Source organism: Ambystoma mexicanum, chromosome 5q, assembly GCF_040938575.1.
Source record: "Ambystoma mexicanum isolate Mex_15411 chromosome 5q, UKY_AmexF1_1, whole genome shotgun sequence".
NCBI classification, from domain to species: Eukaryota; Metazoa; Chordata; class Amphibia; order Caudata; family Ambystomatidae; genus Ambystoma; species Ambystoma mexicanum.
The window spans coordinates 1,042,647,190-1,042,665,691 of NC_090933.1; the positions used below are offsets into that span (position 1 = coordinate 1,042,647,190).

Consider the following 18,502-nt stretch of genomic DNA (forward strand, 5'->3'; position numbering starts at 1 on the left):
GTTCCCATAACCCGGTCGGAAGACTAAGCCCTTGATCTTCCAGAGGTTGATATATTTGGTGCCAAGAATGGGTAATAATACTGAAACCGATTATTAGTGTTTAGAGTATGAAGTGCTATATAAATCTATACTACAATTACATTGGCTCTCTGGGGTTAAACGAGTAAAAGGTAAAGTTGTGTGCATTTTTCTTAAAACTCTTCACTCCAACTGAACTAATTTTGTAATGTCGGAACTTCATGGTTATCATTATTGTCAACTTCACCTCTTTGTTCATTGGCAGTCAATCTTCTGAAATTACCAAGTTTTGTCTCTCATTAGGAAGGCAAGATCTTTCTCTGTCCAGGCTACTGCGCTATGGAACGCTGCCAGAATGTCTTGCATATTTTTCTTGACTTTTCTAGTCTGATTGATCCCCTTGAATGCTCGACAGATTTCTCTTCTTTATTGCCAAGGTATCAGAAATATAGATACATGTGCTTAAAAAAATTATTAAAACTACACATCATGGAAGATCACTGTGCATGTAAAATGTGGGCATTTCTGAGCAAACATGGCAAGACAACGGCTAGTGCGAGAAAGGTGAGAGAATACACTAGTATGGAGTGGGATGCTTGTAGACAACAGGGCTAAGTGGGTCACTACAAAGAAGGGTCTTTAAGGACTACAAAATTAGCATAAGATGTTTCAATGAATGCAAGACATGCATCACAATAACCAAACACGTTCAACATAAACGGAACTACCTAGCTGACAATCTAACCACATTGGGAATTAATGAAGCTCAGTACATGGATTTCCTATATGGCCAACTTGCAAATTTCATAGCAAGTACGCGCAACCCTGCAGAGGTTGCTAAAGGAAGTACCACTAGATTGTCTAACAGCACCCATAATTACAGTGCTTAGACAGGGAAGGAATCTGGCATGAAATGCTACATTTAAAAAAATGCTATTCACATCAGTTTTTTTTTCAACGGCCTGCCCACTGTTCACAGTCGCCCTCTGACTTCTCTCCACACTGCTGTTCAGACAACTCAAAGCAGTCAATTCCCAATGGGGAGCACTTTCAACATTTCCTTGCCAAATGCATTTAGAACCTTTCCAGGCACTTAATGTGGTCGACCTTACCACCAGGCTCAACACTGACATGGTCCAGGAAATCTCATCTTCCAGGTGTTTGGGTGAGGAGAAAGATTAGTGCCAGGGAGAGACCAGTATTAAGTTTTCCTGCCATAAGCGCGCTAAGGCTGCGGAAATGTTGTAAGGCACTTTCCAACTCCCCTCCCAAAAAAAGTATTTGCCTGTGCAAACATCTTGTGAACAAGAAGACATTCACTTCCAAGGGTGGTGGCACACAGCCACCAGTCAAAACAAAAGGGCTTTGAATGCAAAGCACATCAAACGTTCAGTTTTCGTTTTTAAAATGGAAGCCATTCTTGCAAAAAGGGATTACATTTTGTTTCTAGGTGGAGTTTACATTTTATTTCGGAACCTTCCAACACATAGGTATTCCGAGTGCTTTCCCCAGTTCCTTCCACTGATGCACGATTAAAGGCATTCATATCAGAGCAGCTGAGAGATCACCCATAAACACAAAACGATGAGCGTGACATGCCTGCACACGCAAAAGCAATCACTCACCTCTCAGCAGCACACTCGAAGTGAAGGATGATCCTGGTGCTGCCCGTAAGCGACAAATCCTTTGCAACAAAAGGGACATGTGAAAACCTCATTACTAAATCATTAAATATCGAACGATAGCTTCCTTGTTCCAGGCCTCGGCTTAATTGGAGTTATGCTTTATGTGAAATGTTACTCTATGCTCCCTGGGTCAGTCTGGAGGAAGAATAAAAAGCTTCAAAAAAGAATGAGCTGCAATTTCTGAAACACAGTCAAGACAAATTTGATTAAAGAAAGACCTCTGTTTTTAATAGTTATTGATCATTAAAAAAGTTTAAACCTGCATAGCAATCATTTCAAAAATAATTATTTAATGTTCCATAATTAAACTGTACACAGCCTATTCTTGAGAGCACAAAGCCTGTGAGCTGGGTTTTCAGCAGTCCAGTGCAATGAGTTCAAGACAACCCGAAAACATGTGTCCATTTGCTGCTAGTCCCTGCGAGCACTTTGTGTTTTGTCCAGCTTGGCTTTGGCCCCGTGTGTCCGTGGCTCTGCACTGGGCAGAGGACATGGCTCAGTCCCATTTTAGTGTTCCTCAGAGCCGTTCAATGTCTCGGTATTTTTTTCTTAGGATGGAGACTTGGTCTTTGAAGAGGACGGGATCTAGCCTCATCTGAGAGTGGAGCAACGGCATATAGCCAAACCAGCTGGCAAATGTGTTCATGCAGGTCTGTCTCTGGGCAAAATGGTCCGGATCGGCCCAGCGGGAAGCCCTGGAAGTCTGGGCGAGGAAAAGAAAAAACAGAGCAACGTTAGCTTGTAAAGAAAGCAATGTACATTATGAGACTTCCAACTTTCAGGCAGATCAAATGATGTATTGCCAGTTTTAATCTGAGGGCTGGCAACATTTAAATGCAAATGGGCATTAATAAGTGGTAATCTGCCCTTCACTTATTTTAATACACCTCACCCAGGATGATGAGGGGCCTCCGCCTCTCATGCTGGGGCGGTGGTGGTGGTTTATAGACACTTATAACCTGAGCTAAGAAGTGCTCTCCAGTATACACAGTTTAATTTGAACACCATTGAAACGCCACAGAAGCAAGAATAACTAGCAGCTAGCACAGCAGCGCCTGCCAATCGGCTCCCTTGGACTGCTGGCCGATTCTGGTGATAAAGGCCTGTGTTTCGAGGGAGCAGAAGCCCCCTTTCCTGTGTGCCACCAACTCCGTTCACACTCTACTGCTCTTCCTCTCCATGTCGCCTCTCACCCCCACATCTCCATAGTTTGTGGCATCCACCCAATACCCAAAAACATCCACTCTCCCGATATCCTGTCCCACTGCCAATCCTCTTTGTCAAGCACAACAGAAAGCGAAAAGGGGCTCCAACTCAAACTTCTGCTCTTACGGCCATGCCAGCCCTTTTTGATTGGAATGGTTTATTTTCAAGAAAGGGCGTGTGCTGGGGACGCCAAGTATCCAGGTCAGGGCCATCTTAACAATTTTGGGGGTCCGGGGCACAGACAGCCTTGCCCCCCCCCCCGAAACCCATGTTGCCCCCCGAAACCCATGTCCTACTCCCACCCTCCTCCAAAAACCCATGTCGCCTCCCGCGACACGACACCCATGCCCCCTCCATATCTCGAGTCTAATTCAACAGATACTCCTCTAAGCTTTAAATGGATTATCTAGTTGTTAATAAAATATACAATTAAACAAACTTCACATATCTCACTGTCGCAGTGTTTTGAAAGTTAATGGCTTAATTGGAGTTGGAAACCCGCTACTGGTGTAATAAAAATGGCTTAACGAGGTCTGCTTCCAGCTGCTCGATTTGCAAGCACTGTGCATGTCCTTTACCAAAGTCCTGTTAAAACCACACATTGGCAATGGCAACAGTTTTGGCTTGTGTAAGTATTAGGCATTTGCCAGGCACTGCTATTATATACCGAGGTCGTACCTTGGAGGTACTCACACCTTTTTGCACCTACTACCATCAATGACCAGTTAATACCATTCAAGCTGTGCCTGGCAAGTGTCATTCCCCTGCCTACTAAAAAGCTCAAACTGTTGGCATTGCCAATGCTCGTTTTCAAAAGCCATTAAGCACCTGCAAAATGACAGCACAGGGCAGTTGCAATAAGCATAGTGTGATCCTGTGGACTCATCCTTTCATAAAGGTATTTTGGGTTGAGGGTGGAGGGTACAGAGGCTCCATCACTGCTGACATTTTCTAACATCAGCGGATCATTTACATATCTTTGGTATTTAACAAATGTGATGTACAAACTGTTCTGACAAATAGCATAATGGTGTCGATAGCGATACTATCTTTATACACAAACATGTTCAAATGACACCTGCAAACATTGCCAAACTATTCCTTTGCGCCATTTGCAGCGGCGTACGAGACCCATAAAATCCAGGGGGTGGGGGGGGAGGACAGGGGACACCTTGGGACTTTTCTTTCTTTATTATTTTTTAGTCAAAGAACTAAGGCTATTAGGTGGTGTTGTATGGACTGCCCATAAACCAAAACTATTGGCATGGCAATTGGACATGCGAGACAAATGGGATGTGATGAGACACAGCCTGTGGGTCTTATTGGTCATGTTCCATACCCATTGAATGCCCATGGTCATGCTGGTCCCTATGGCAATGGGCAAGCACTCCTGACCCACCATACCCAAAACACTCCGTCCACTGGGATTGCTTTGAATTAGCCCTGTGCTTTTTAGAGGACACCATTGTTATTTCTAAGCAGTCTTCTGACAGGTAACAGCTTAATCACAGCTGTAAACAGCCCCTTGTGCAATAAACATGATTAATCCACTTTATCTTCAGCCACTTGATTTGTAAGCAGTATATGTTGATGCCCTCTGTAGCATTCCACCGACCCACCCTTTCATTCTATCCCTGTTCCGCCATTCAGATCAGCGCCCGAACACAATCAGTTTCTCTCCGGCCCCGTTACTCCTCCAGCCCCATCTCCATCCAAAGCTCCCCCACCCAGTGCCAGTGCACCACTCTCACAGTGCCATTGTGGTTTCCAGCCCTCCCCCGCCCACTCCCAGAGAAGTTGGACTCCCTACACATGCGCTGCCATTCAAACCCTGGCCCTGCAGTCCCATCCCTCTGTTTCTCAGCTCAAACCCAATCTCCTCACGCCCTTGCCCGGTGTGTGACCAATTAAGCAACATGCAAGAAGTTGCAAAGAGACAACTTTGTGGTTGGCAGTGCAAGAATGGTCCCGTTGTATATATGATTGGCACTGTCACAGCAGCACCACAGTCTAGTGAACCATCCATGAGCAAGGCTTTGTTTCATAACCTAAGCCGCAAAATGAACCACTTCTAGGGACACCCTATTTTGTCAGATCAGATGGTGAGTTTAAATGATTTTTCCCAGGATCACACTGGTTAAATGTGAACACGGGTTGTGTTCCCAGTCTGTGATTTAGACGCCATCGTATGTCTTCCCAAAACTAGCTCTAGTTTGTACAAATAGGTGTGTGATTGGCATAATGTGCCACCCGGTGTTTACGTGGCTCTGCGTGTTTTTAGCCCTCAAGAGCTAGGCAAGCCCCCCTCAACCTCCCCCAGCTTTGGTCCTACTCATGAAGTGCCTGGCTCCCCAGCTCAAAAAATGCCTTTCCATTGGGCGGTGTAGTTGGGACAGAGGAATACCCCATCGGCCATATCTCTCCATCAGCAAACTGGAACGATATCACACATGTCCAACGGTGGACACTGGTTCTATCCTGCACACTGCTATTGGACCTGCTGTCAACTACGAGCAGTTAGGATCAGAGTTGAGGAAACCCAACTTCTTGCTGTAACCTGCCTGCGATGACTCTCCTCCTTTTAATCCCCCCTAACCCCCACCGCCTGCAGGGGAGGGCTTTTGCACTGCCAAGCTGTCATGAGTGTATATATATGCATACACTTTCATACTGGTTTGTTGTGATTTGCAGGGCACCAGGGTACAGTACATGCCTCTCCATACTTTATCACATGGGACATTCTTTGGTGAATTTACATTCTGAATATTATATATACACACATGACAGCCAGCTATGGGTGGAGATCTAGATAGACTAGCAGAAATGCCTATTTGCGCAGGCAGCAGTAGTTTTTAGTGTTTTTACCAAGACGCTAGCAGAATTTATTGCAGGTCTGTCCTACAACGGATCTGTGAGGGGGGCGGGAGTGGGGGGCGAGGGGGCCAGAGATAATGGGGGCACATGCTAGAAGCGGGAACGTACTCCAAATAAAGTGATGAAACAAGCAGCACCATTTAATGTGCAGAGTCCTACAAGCGCCAAGGGGCATCGCCCACAGAGGCACGACTTTCCAAAGCCTGCATAGCCAGGCACTGAACGCACATAGTTTTGCTTAACGGATACAACACATAAGCACATGCATGCATTGGTGTGTTTGCATATGTGCAGGCCAGTAGCTACACTGTTAACATAAGAATGACAATTCACACTTTCATTTCCCCATAATTTCTACAAGAACTAAATAAGACACACGACGCAACGTGCCTGTGCAAACTCCTGAGTAACGTGTACAGTGTAGAATAATAAAGTCCCACCTCCTCTGATGTTATAAAATAAAAAATAAACCGCCAGCTTGCCTAATATATGATGCTTGAGTGAGATACTTTGAGCATGCCAACTGGCGTGTACTTTGCTATAGCCCTGGGGCAACAGACAAAAGGCTAGCTAGCCCCAAGTCCCGAAAGCCCCGAAGTTAGTAGCCCAGGATCTTTTGGAGACCTAGCAACACCCCTGCCTGCATGATTTGTATATGTCACGAGCAGACACAGAGCTTCAGCAACACAAGCATGCACCCTCTTTTCTTTTCAAATTAAACAGAGCTAAACAGCAATATAATCCCAGCAGTCTAATCCCAGTTTCCTAATCCAAACACAAAGCAGCACATTTCCTAAAACCCATGAGCACTAAACCATGTGGTTTAACACCTATCTAGAGCTATAGAGAATGTTCACAATTTCTGCAGGCGGAGACAGGGCGGGGCATGGAATTGGATAACCGTTTCCACTATGCTTACGCCCTGCCTGCAAAACCTGAACGGTTTTACGACAACATGATATTTTCACGCGGCAAATCATTGGATCACTAAGGAATCCATCTGTTTTTAGCACCTGCTAAATGCTGGAAGTTTCAGAAATACATTGTAAATGCCTCCCTGGCGGCTTCAATGCAGGAGTCATTTACACTTGTTGCTCTATGAAGGGCAAACAAGCGTGTTAACCTCTTATTTGCCACGTTTCACCCTTTTTTTTAAATGCGTATTGCAGATCATGAAAATTGCGCAGAGGCCCCCAAAATGCAGTCCAACAGAGGCGGCCCCATACATGCAATTTAATTTTTTTAATAAAATGGGGCCTACTACGTAAATCTGGACAGTCGTATTGCCTTAAATCACAACTCGTGTAAAAGCAAACTGAGTTTAGAAACAGCTCAAACGTCAGCAATCCGCGCCATATTAGACAAAACCGGTTATGTTCCAAACCTGGATGCTCCTTTCCCTCCTACTGGGTCCCAGGGATGAGAAGCAAGGCAATGAAGCCCTTTCACAGCGCTTAGGCACACAGGAATGCCCGTGACTGTGCATAAACTATGGAAGGGACCCGGTGCCTAGCTTGTCATTGCTCATTGGTATGGAAAGGGTGTTTACACAGACAGGTGCGTAGCTCTAAAGGCCAGTGCCTCCTGGGCACATGGTCTGCAGGAGCATGGTGTGGGCCACCCACACAGTTTAGACATGGGTGCACAGACTATGACCGAGTGCGGCAGGGGTGCTTTGTTCCGTTCAGGCTGTCCGAAGAGAACCGTGGCTTGCAACAGTACAATTTAGTTGAAACGGCACTTAACGCTGTCAAAATGTTGGCGCGGTTGGACCGGGAAACGCACCTTTCTGAATCCATCCGCTAGACACGTAATGGGGGGCTTCAAGTGCTCTGCGCTAAACGTCGCCAGAAACCAGAAAGGGTGGAGGCCCTGGGGCGGGTGCCAAATTGTTGGAGCAAGATTTCTCACCAATAATCGTTTAAATGACAATGTTAGCATGCACTCCTGTAATGGGGATTTCACAGTCTTTCTTAAATATAATGTTGAGAGCAGGATTTCAAAATAGGGTGTCTCACTGACTCACTCACGGTCGTCCAACTCCCAAGTCTCGGAAGCCTAACAGCACGCCTCGCTGCCTGCTGGCTTGTTCTGAAGGTGAGGAGGAGCCTGCAAGCTGCGCAGCAGTGCACTGCGCACTCCAGCCCAGTGGGCTGGCACGTGCCGTGTTCCCTGGGGGTGGGGGAGGGGACTGCACAAGCGAGAGTTGTTAACTTTTGCTCGTGGTCCTGCGTCGTTCTCCTCCCCCACTGTTGTTCAGTCAGACTCATCATTGGGCATCGAAAGCACGGCCCGTGTTTCAAGATTCAGGAACAGAGGTCGGGGCCACACGCACACTCAAATTAAAAAAAATACACCCAACTTAACTTCAGCACTTCTGGGGGGCCCCCTCCAGGGCCACCAGGATGGGGGGGGCTCAGGGCACGTGCCCAGTTTGCCCCCCCACCCCCATAGAGACGTCCCTGATCCAGGTGCCTCGGGCCACTACCCTACCCTCCAGGAAAGGTCATCTGCGTAAGAGGACCTATTCTTTCAATGGGACTTTAGGAGCTGGCACCGCCCAGGAAAACCATAAGTCTGTGTCCCTGCGTGTATTCTTTTATGAGCCGATTACTTGGCGCCTACCGCAGTGGGATAGCAGGCCATTACCGGTCAGTAAATGTCCCAACCTCGACCATTATAGATTCAATCAAATTGAGCAGCAAATCTTCCCAGGGCCACTTAACATCTCGAGGGCGTTGCAGAGACCCAAAGGTTTAATTCTTAATGTAATCAAATAGGTTTGCATTTTACACATTTCTGCCGTGATTTGGTGACCACTGCATATCCACTGAAAGGAATGGTCTAGTTATAAAATATGTATCCAAGCACTGTTACTTAACTAGCCCTTTTCTTTGACCATATTCTTATTCTAAGAATGTATAATGTTGAGATAATTACATGTATATAGTCTAAATAATTGTTTTTTTTAGGTATCCAGGCACTTCTACCAATATGCTTAACCCAGCATCATATTGTAAGCAGTCAAAGTGTAAGGTTAGAAGAAATATTTCAATTTTATACAGAACAAAAATAGTCTGTCTTATGGATGCCTTCAGGTAAGTGGCTCTAAAGCCTGTCCACCATCACCAGGCTGGATCTGCCAAAGGCCCTGGAACGTTTAAACCGGTAAGAAAAAGTGGTAAAGTTTGTAGAAGAGCATAGAGACCTGGAAGACAAAGGACACCTGTAAAACGGCTTTAGATAAAGAGGAGCCAAGACAAATTCTTACTTCGATTAAACCCCAGCTAGTTTTATGGTCCTCCACAACTCTCCACATCTAAAGATCAATTGAATCTGGCTCACGTTGTCATGAAAGTCGCGGTTAAGAAAAAAAAAGTTCTGAGCATCACCTCAATAGTTATGAAAAACCGCACCTAATTTTCCTAGTTCCTGCAAAGGCTTCAAGTAGATGTTAAAAAGAAACAGCAACAAACATGAACCATGCAGGACTCCATATTCCACACATTCAGTATCCAACAAAAAGCAGACTTTGATGCGAGCAGTGCGATTGCTAAGAAACAAAGATAGCCAGTTCACAGAAGACTGCGAGGCTCTGAAGCGCTGAAACTGCAAAGAATTATCACGTCAAAGAGATTCAGCAGCATCAGTATGCCAAGGTGTCCCTGGTCCGTAATAGGAAGGAAAAGGACTAAATGGATAGAGAAAAGTGCATATGTATACACTGGCACGTCAACACAACTATATTCTGAGCATAGTCAGAACGTAGTTCCCCATGTTTATCAGACTATGTTATGTTACTATGTGGCCTACATCAAACTCGGTCATGAGTTGGCACCATCAATGCACAACATTAGTCAAAATGGTTTGCATATCCTTCCAAAACGAACGTTGTGTGAATCATTTCGAATCGCACCATCAAGCACACACAAGCCAGAAGGCACAATGTATTTTCACATCCTGTGGCAACTGGCGTCCCGAATGATATCCCATTTTTTTACCCCATTGACTTCGGTGCCACTGAATCATTACAATGATACAGTTCAGTTGAAATGCAGATTGCCCCAGCCAAACTATAGATGGGGGAGCTATAAGAGGCACATGCCTAACCTGGCGCGGGGTTGAGCTCAAGCCAGATCCCTGAGTCAAGCCACCGTCTGTTCAAACCACTGGTCAGCAGAGCCTAGATGCTAGCAAAAAAGGAAGAAAAAAAACTGCTGCATGGAGAAAGTTATCCTTTCAGTGCAACGTTTGCCCGTTAACTCTCCCTGCTCCGCCAACGGGATTCAATCCTAGACCCCATTGAGCGAATAGAATCCAGAGAACCACTTTCAACTCGCTGAGCCATATTGCTGCAGTACAGCATTTTGCATTCTTTTGTGAGTCCTTCTACAGCTGAATGCCATGTTTCCTTTGGATGCCATCCAATAGAAACGATGCCATCACCTAGCTCTGCCCAAGTAGGGAAGTCCGATGTTCCAGTTCTGCTCTGCAGCATTCGTCGCACCTCATGCTGGGAACAATTAGTGTTTTTCAAACACACACGTTAGTTAAGAACTGCCTTTGTAACATTGGGCAGCAGCAGAAACCTCAACCAAAGTTGAATGAGTCATGCCAATTGCTCACGCCTGTCACCAGTTGCAGCTTCTGTTAAGAATTCAACATTGGCATTGCATAACACCATTAATACGGGCCTTTCAAAGATGCACTCGGTCTTTAAATCTGCTTCCTGCAAAAGAGAATCACAAAGTAAAACTCTCCTTCTTTGGGATGCTCCCTGGACGATGGCATAGGATTGTGAAAAGCAGAAAAAAAAGCTCACTTTGTCTGGCACTTTAGATGTCTTTTACGGCATGCGAAGCAACACGTTCCAAGACTGTCCAACAATAATTAAAGCAGTTGTCACATAAGCGCTTCTGGGCTGCGTCTTTAGATTATAGAAGAACAACTCATAGGGCAGTTTTACAGCATTGAAATTGTGGCATTAACTGAAACAGCCAGCCCTGTTTTTCAGGCGCACTTCATATTGCATTGTGGTATTCTAAGTCCTCATTTATATGCTACTTAAAATGCAGATACTAGTGCGTGGCAAAACACAGGAATAATATGGTGTCCCTGGCAAGTATGTTGGGATATGACAACGTAGGACTTCGGTTAATGAGTGTACCTAATGACAACGTAAAGCTCATGCTACTAGACATGCCTGACATTTTGTGAGCATTTGGAAAGCCCTATTAAGTTGTCCTCTAAGCTTCGTTAACAATTGCCAGCTGGCGCCGAATCCTCAATGGGATGGGTACTTATAACTCGGCCATCACGAGCGCATGACTTAACCTCAAGATACCAGTTGATTCGAAGCCGGTCTTTGACGGCACATTCGCCTCGAGGTAACTTCCTGTATCGCTTTTTATATTGATAGCACTTTCCCCTTCACAGGGTTATCAGTGCGACTACTGAAAATTTCTATTTTCCGATTGGCTGAAACTTGTCATTTCTTGCACTATACACAGGGTCATGTGCAGCCTGGAATTGTCTTTAGCCAGCCGCAACTGGCATTTCCCCGCTCAAAAGTGGATCCTTTAAGTTGCCATCCAACCAGAAAGCTTGTTGGACCCCCCCTCCCCTTGTGGGACCCCCATTTGGAGGTATTAGCATTTCGCATGCACCCAACTGTCACCTTAAACCGCAGGTGGTCACCCTAATCATGATGGGCTTCACTCCCTTAGACCAACGAGATGTATTTAGACTCACCCCATTATCAATCTGCTGGTGCTCCTCACGCTCTTCCCTTTCATTACAGACCAATTATACATAATTGAAGCAACGCTCCTTTGAAGCTGCTATTGTGGCCCTCGACCACATGACGCTCAAGCACAATACTTTCGTCTAGACTTCAGATCTACGACACGTGGCCTCATCGCACGCTTAGTAAGCCACTGTCCACATCCCGTAGCGATCTACAGTGGATTTTATAGCCTCCCTACAGTCCGCTTGTCACTTAGTAGGACCCCCTTTTTCTTTCTCCAGATGACCCATTTCCTCTCAGTTTGCCCAATGAGCACTGTCATATCATGAGGACTATTACCTATATCTCCACACTTTTTCGTAGCTGCCCCCATGTGCCTTTCTGAGAAATAATATCTACTTGATGCATGGTGCCCAATCTGATAGCACAGACAGGCATCATATTGATCTATTTAGAGATCCACTTTCAGACATATGGATATCTATACCAATGTCTATCTATTTCTTTTCCAGGAGATGCCCTTGATTGCGGTATTACCCGAATTGTTCGTTTACAATTGTTCGAATGATAGGGGTCCTAATTGACCTTCTGCACAATTGACCGTATGGTCATTTTAATATATATTATGGGTTGGGTTGGTGTAATAATAATATAAGGGGATTGGGAGGGGGGGTTGGGGTGAGGGTTGGATTGGGTGGGGGGCTGCGGGGGGTTTCCCCCTATATATATATATATATATATATATATATATATATATATATATATATATATATATATATATATAAATCCTAATTGACCGTTTAAATTCGGTCAATTGTGCAGAAGGCCAATTGTTATTCGAGCAATTGACATTCGAACAATTCGTATACAACCTTGATTGCAGATCTTTAGGAGAATCATTGACGGGCTTTCCACAACTGACTCACGTTTGAGCAAAACTCACGTTTGTAAAACTCACCCTCCCTGTTTTGTAGAACAGTGCACTTTCAGTGGACTACAGATAGCCCCTGAAGAATTTCCATACATCTCTTTACATGCGATATTGGAAAGAAACAGGTTGGTACAAGTGGTTGTAAGAATGAGCAAGACTGATTTCAGAGTAGTATGAAAGGAGTGTTTGATTGACTGAATTTGCACAGCACATGACACTTTTGTGGGTAATTATCTACTGGGCTGGACCTCTGAAGCCCACATGACATAAACCCTGTCTGTTCCATTGACGCACTGACTGACCGATTATTTAATAATGGTCTCTTATTAAGTTGTGTACCTTTAGCGATTTGATTGCTTTTTTATTGTCTTAGCTGAAATATCAACTTTACAATATTTTTATACAGATATTAAACACAGATACATAGTAAAATATTAAAACATGTTAAACTCTAGGTTAAGTACAACATTAACCATCCAAAAACATTCGTACTTCTTTCTTGAATTTCCACACATTCATATTATACTATTCTGCTGAGCCAAACCGAAAAATAACAAAAGAACTTGCACTTAAATTAGGCATGCCATATTCTTCAATTATTTTCACAGCATGCAAAAAACCAAGTGCTCCAATTCTGACACTTGTAAGATGCCGACTGTATATCAACAACCATAAATATCAGAGTCGGCATGTCTGTTCTTTCACCAGGTGCATAAAATATTTCTTTCTCAATTCACATAAAATGGGAAACTCAGCCAATATGTGTCTTAAAGTCTCTCTCTGAGTTGGAGAGTGGCAAAACCTGCATATACTATCAGATTGTACAATTATTTTCCTTTTGGCTAGGACATCCTTTGTTGACCATAGATTAAATCGAATGCGCATACATTCTATCTGATGTCTTACAGATGGAGATCTATTGATGTACTTCTACAGGTCTCTAAGAATCTCAAAGAGTTTCTTTGAATAATTTTAAGATTTCAAAATGTGGTTGTCAAAGCAATGTTTTTGGGCTGAATGAATGATATACCTAGGTGTGAATCATCCAATTTCAATCGTAGCTGAAAACGTTAGCAAGGACCACTTGACCAAACTGAGCATCCAGCATCAAGCTCGTGCTCAGACAATAGTGCTTGTAAAATGTCCATGGGGAAGCCCAAGGTGAAGCTTTAGTAAACGAGTCCCAGGGCATGTGTCTGAAAAGAGACAATCTGCTTTGGCCTTTACCAGATGGCCAGGACGTCTTCTGGATTGAAGTAACTTCTGTGGTGCATAGCTTTCTAAGATGCACAATACACTCCATCATGAGATGGTAGCCTTGTTTGCTGAAGAGCCTTTGTTGGTGTACCAAATGTTACAAAGAGTCATTAAGCCTTCCTGAATTATTTGGTTCCGTCTAGAATTAATTTTAAGGCCCTTCTAACATTCAGGGAGGGAAGAACCTTTTCAGCATAGGAGGATGGATAAGATTACAAGAGGAGAAATTTCCTGATTGATACAGAACACTACCTTCTGTAGGAATGATGGATGCGTGCAGAGCACCACCTTGTCCCAGTGGAAGTCCAAAAACGGTTCTTCAGCTGACAGCTTGCATTTTGCAATATAAGTCTGGCATATAAGAAAGATAGACCTTCCAAAAAGTGAATTGGCTCAAAAAAATTGTGACAAAGCGAAAAAAAGACATTTAGAACTCATTTGGGGGGTGCTGACTGACGGAAGTAGCAGACCATGAAAATCACGCTTTAGCAACAGGGGTGAAATACAACATTGCTCATCAGAATTCAAGTGCCCACCACTGACTGGTACCCTTTCTACATTATTCCAACAAATTCTTGAGGCGGCAAGGCTCGAACAAATGATATCAAGGAAGCCAGCAAAGGGTTTGTATGTTTTTCTAGACTGCGGTGACAAAGACTTACTTTTGTATTGAGCCCATGTGAAAACGTTCCTGTAAGTCTGCAAAATCTGCATGTTCTCCTCTGAAAGGACTTCATGTTTTAAGGATTTGACCTCTGGTACCAAGCTGCTAACTTCAGCAATTGTGAGCCAGGGTGCAGGAGCTGACCTCACTCGTTCCATAAGTTGGGAAGATCTGGAAGGAAAACTGGTCTTGGCCTACCTGAATAGATTCAACAGATCCGAGAACCAGATCCTGCCTGGCGCGATGGGGAAGAGGATTATCTTTAATACTGCCAGCACCATTAAGGCTGCTAATACACTGGCCATTTTGTCAGCTCTGGTATAAGCTGGGCCCTATTCTCGAATTCCTACCTGACAAGAAGACAGAAGCTCTTGAGCTGTGCCAAGAAGGGGAGGTGGTCTTGGACCACACCATCACAGTGACGGTGGACATCGCGGACACCAGATTCCATCAGATGGGAAACAGAGTGCCTCTTCTTCGGCAGAGATGGCTGAAAGCCACCAACTTTAAGCCAGAAGTTCAGTCTAAGGTGTTGGACATGCCATTGGACGGAGAACCCCAGTTTAGCAAGGCGGTCAACGAGGGTCTTCAAATCATCAAGATTGACACAGACGGTACGTTCGCTGGGCACCCTGCAGCAATGTCGGTCATTGTCCATTTCGTTCTTCAAGGGGAAAACCTGGCAGGTCCTACAAGGCCTACACCAACCCTTATCAGCAGCCTTCCCGCTCCATGACGCAGGGGGGTGCACAGAGGACGCTCGCAAGCATACACCAGTGGAGTTCCAACGCAGATGTCCTCGTATTCCGCAGCTGCTGCAGGAGGTCCAGGCCATGATAAAAAAGGGGCCAATAGAACTCGTTCACCGGCACCTCAGGGGCGTATTCCAGATACTTTCTCTTCCGAAAGAAGACAGGAGGGTGGAGGCCGATCCTGGACCTGCGAAGCCTCAGCAAGTACCTGAAGTCCCAGAAGTTCAGGATGTTTATGTTGCAGCACGTGCTCAGCCAACTGGAGGAAGACTACTTCCTGACATCTCTGCACCTGGAAAACGCCTGCATCCACATCCTGCGGTTCGTGGTCCATGGGCGGTACAATCAGTTTAAAGGCACTTCCCTTCAGCCTGAAATCGGCCCAGAGTGTCTTCATGAAGTGCCCGGCTCCGGGGGCAGTGCATTTGCAGCTCAAGGGCATCCACGTATACCCTTACCTGAATGATAGGCTAGTTCAGTCCTGCTACAATGCTCTGGCAAGCCAACACACGGAAGGACCGTGCGTTTTCCATAAATTATCCAAAGTCCTGCTGCGAGCCATCGCAGAACACTTTCTGGGAGCATGACTCAGCGGCTTGCATGGAAGCTTCCTCGGAAGAGTGTGGTAGCCATCCTGGGGAAGGTGCAGCACCTGTCACTGGCACAGTCGGCTACAGTGCGAGCCGTCAAGTTGCTGTTGGGCATATGTCCTCCTGCATCAACCTCGTACTCCTTGGCAGACTACAGATGTGACTTCTTCTGGAGTTTATGGATGCGAGATGGGTCAAGTATCAGGATCCTGGATGGACAAAATCCACCTTGAGGAGTCACAACGAGCAATACAGTGGCGCTCATCTCACGCAAGCCCCTCATTACCAGGAGACAGTTGCCACAAATGCTTCTGGGGAAAGTTGGGGAGCTCATACACTCCAGCTGCCAGAAGAAAAGGCCCTTCACATCAACGTCATGGAGCTTCGGGCCATCTTCTGGGCCCTGAAGTCTTCCCTGCCATTGATGAGGGGCAAGGTGGTGAGCACCTTCACGGACAACACCATCACCATGTTCTACATCCAGCATCCAGGCGGGACACTCTTCGGTTCACTCCAGGGGGGCTCAGGATCAGTGGCACTAGGCCATTCGTCACTGGCATGTTTCTCAACGCTTTTCACCGGGCGGGCAACAAGAACACCATTGCAGACTCGCTCAGCAGGGAACTATGCTCTTGCCACGAGTGGGAGCTTCGCCAGGACCCGATGGATCTTTATTCCACGAATGGGGGGTCAACCCCAGATCGACCTTTTCGCAACAGCAATGAATTCCAAGTGTCAGAAGTTCGCCAGCAGGTTCCGACAACCGAGGAGCATGCATTCTCGTTCCTGTGGGAGGGACTCATCCTATACGCTTTTCCACTGATCCAGCTCCTGCTACAAGTGATCAACACACTCAGTGTCACTGCAGGATACTTGTCGCTCTAGCGTGACCATGACAAATCTGGTATTCAGATTGCCCCACAGCTCTTGACATACCGGCTTTCCTTGGACAAGGCTGGACTGGCTCATGCCTCTATCAAGGTGTACCTAGCTGCCATATCCTGTTACACCTGGGTGCCGGGTAGGCCTTCTCTGTGGTCGCACATCGCACAGACAAATCAAGGAGGACTCTTCAGGACTTTTCAACCGGAGAAGGCCCTGCTCAAGTTCCTATCGTGGAAGACTGCTTTCCTCGAGGTGATCAACTCAGCCAGGTGGGTCGGGGAGATGGTGTTGACAGCCATCGTCCCGAATCCCTCATCACCAGCAGAGAGGGCCTTGCATTCGCTGGATGTTGCTTGTCTTGAAGTTTTATGTGGCACACACGAAGAGCTTTCAGAAGACGTCTCGCCTGTTCGTCAATTTTGGACCTGTGAATTGGGGAAGGGCCTTGTTAACGGCTTCCATCTCCAGGTGGCTCTCCAGCTGCGTCATCGACTGCCTAACAGGCCTCTGCAGGGCCAGCCCAGAGCACACTCCATCAGAGCCATTGCAGCAACAGCAGCGTTGCTCTCGTGTGCCCCTGCACGACATCTGCAGGGTTGCTACGTGGAGGTCACATGTGAACCCTCACTCCTTGCCCTCTGTGGCTCTTCTTGGTTCATACTGACACTTTACGTGCTTACCAAATCTGAAGATGGCCACCAGGGGTGGAACTTGGGGAAAGGACGCATTGGATGGGGGCTGTATGACCCAGAGGACAGTGACTGGTTTAGAGGAGAAATGGTTTTAAAGCAAAAGTGAAACTTTTTTTAATTTACCAAGGATTCCCAGCCTGACAACTGGGAATATTCATAATCGTGTGAATCCATGCCAGACCCATGCTGGAGAACAACATTACTGGTAAGTAATTTAAACCTTCTACTGTGATGCACTTTCCGTTTGCACACTCTTAAATGTTTCCCTTTGGAATGAGGTTTTCTGGTCCTCGGCACCAAGTAACTTTAAAGATATCACTGAGAAGCATCAAAGACTAGAAAATTGGTAAATATTTGGGGCTCCCCAGTCCAAGGATCTTTTCCTGGGGATCTCCTGTCATCGGATTGATCTAGCACAACTAAGACTCATTCTAAGGTCGACCACTTGAGAGCTAACCTGGATAGTGGAGCATGATCTGGTGACGACCCCCGCGCCCCTCGCACTCATGGCATAAACTGGGTTTGGGACAGTGCTGAGTATCCACGCTCATAGGCTAAACTTTACTCTGGCATCAAGTCAGAGTGACTGATTCTGAAAACGTGTAGTGATGCTCACACGAAGAACAAAACCAAAGCCTTTTGTCATGGCATACACTAATGGAAAATGACTGCAACGCCTTGGATGAGGGGTGAAAGATGAAGTAAAGACTGAGACTAAACCCGTCCAATCCAGACTGTACAGAGAAAAGGACTGATGGAAAGGGCCCAAGGCGCGGCATGTGCTGGTACCTGTATATAAATTAAAAAAGGACAAGACCCTGTTGGTGCTACATAAAATGCTCAAGTGCCTTCACAGAGGATGGAATGTCCAAGCAGTATGGAGGAAAAGGGACAGGAGGTGATATAATTATATAATCAGCACCATGGTCCTGCTTGCTGTAGAGTGATGAATATGATCCAAAAGGTGGTAAAGTTTCTTAACCAATGCTCCATTATGATACTCAATGAGCAAGAGTAGTCAGTCAGCTTACTTTTAGTCAAAGTTGTAATCGCACAACTAAGTAAAAGTCAACAGTTCACTTGTCGAGCATGGAGTCTGGGCTGCCCGGTAGTGCAAAACAAAAGGTGATGGGTAGAAGGTTTGGAATTAATCCTAACCGCTGGCTTTGCTCTGAGCAACCCTACAGACAAACGCCCTTCAC

General features: G+C 45.7%; 1 protein-coding gene across 1 annotated transcript in view; it reads right to left on the minus strand.

The window, feature by feature from the left end:
* Nucleotides 1-1,904: 1,904 nt before the first annotated feature.
* The window catches only part of EXT1 (exostosin glycosyltransferase 1), a 616,826-nt gene continuing 600,228 nt past the window's right edge, over nucleotides 1,905-18,502 (minus strand). The window contains exon 11 of the mRNA XM_069621540.1: nucleotides 1,905-2,406. Coding sequence (XP_069477641.1) covers nucleotides 2,221-2,406 — 186 coding nt within the window. The 3' untranslated portion in view covers nucleotides 1,905-2,220. The remainder of the gene's footprint in view (nucleotides 2,407-18,502) is intronic.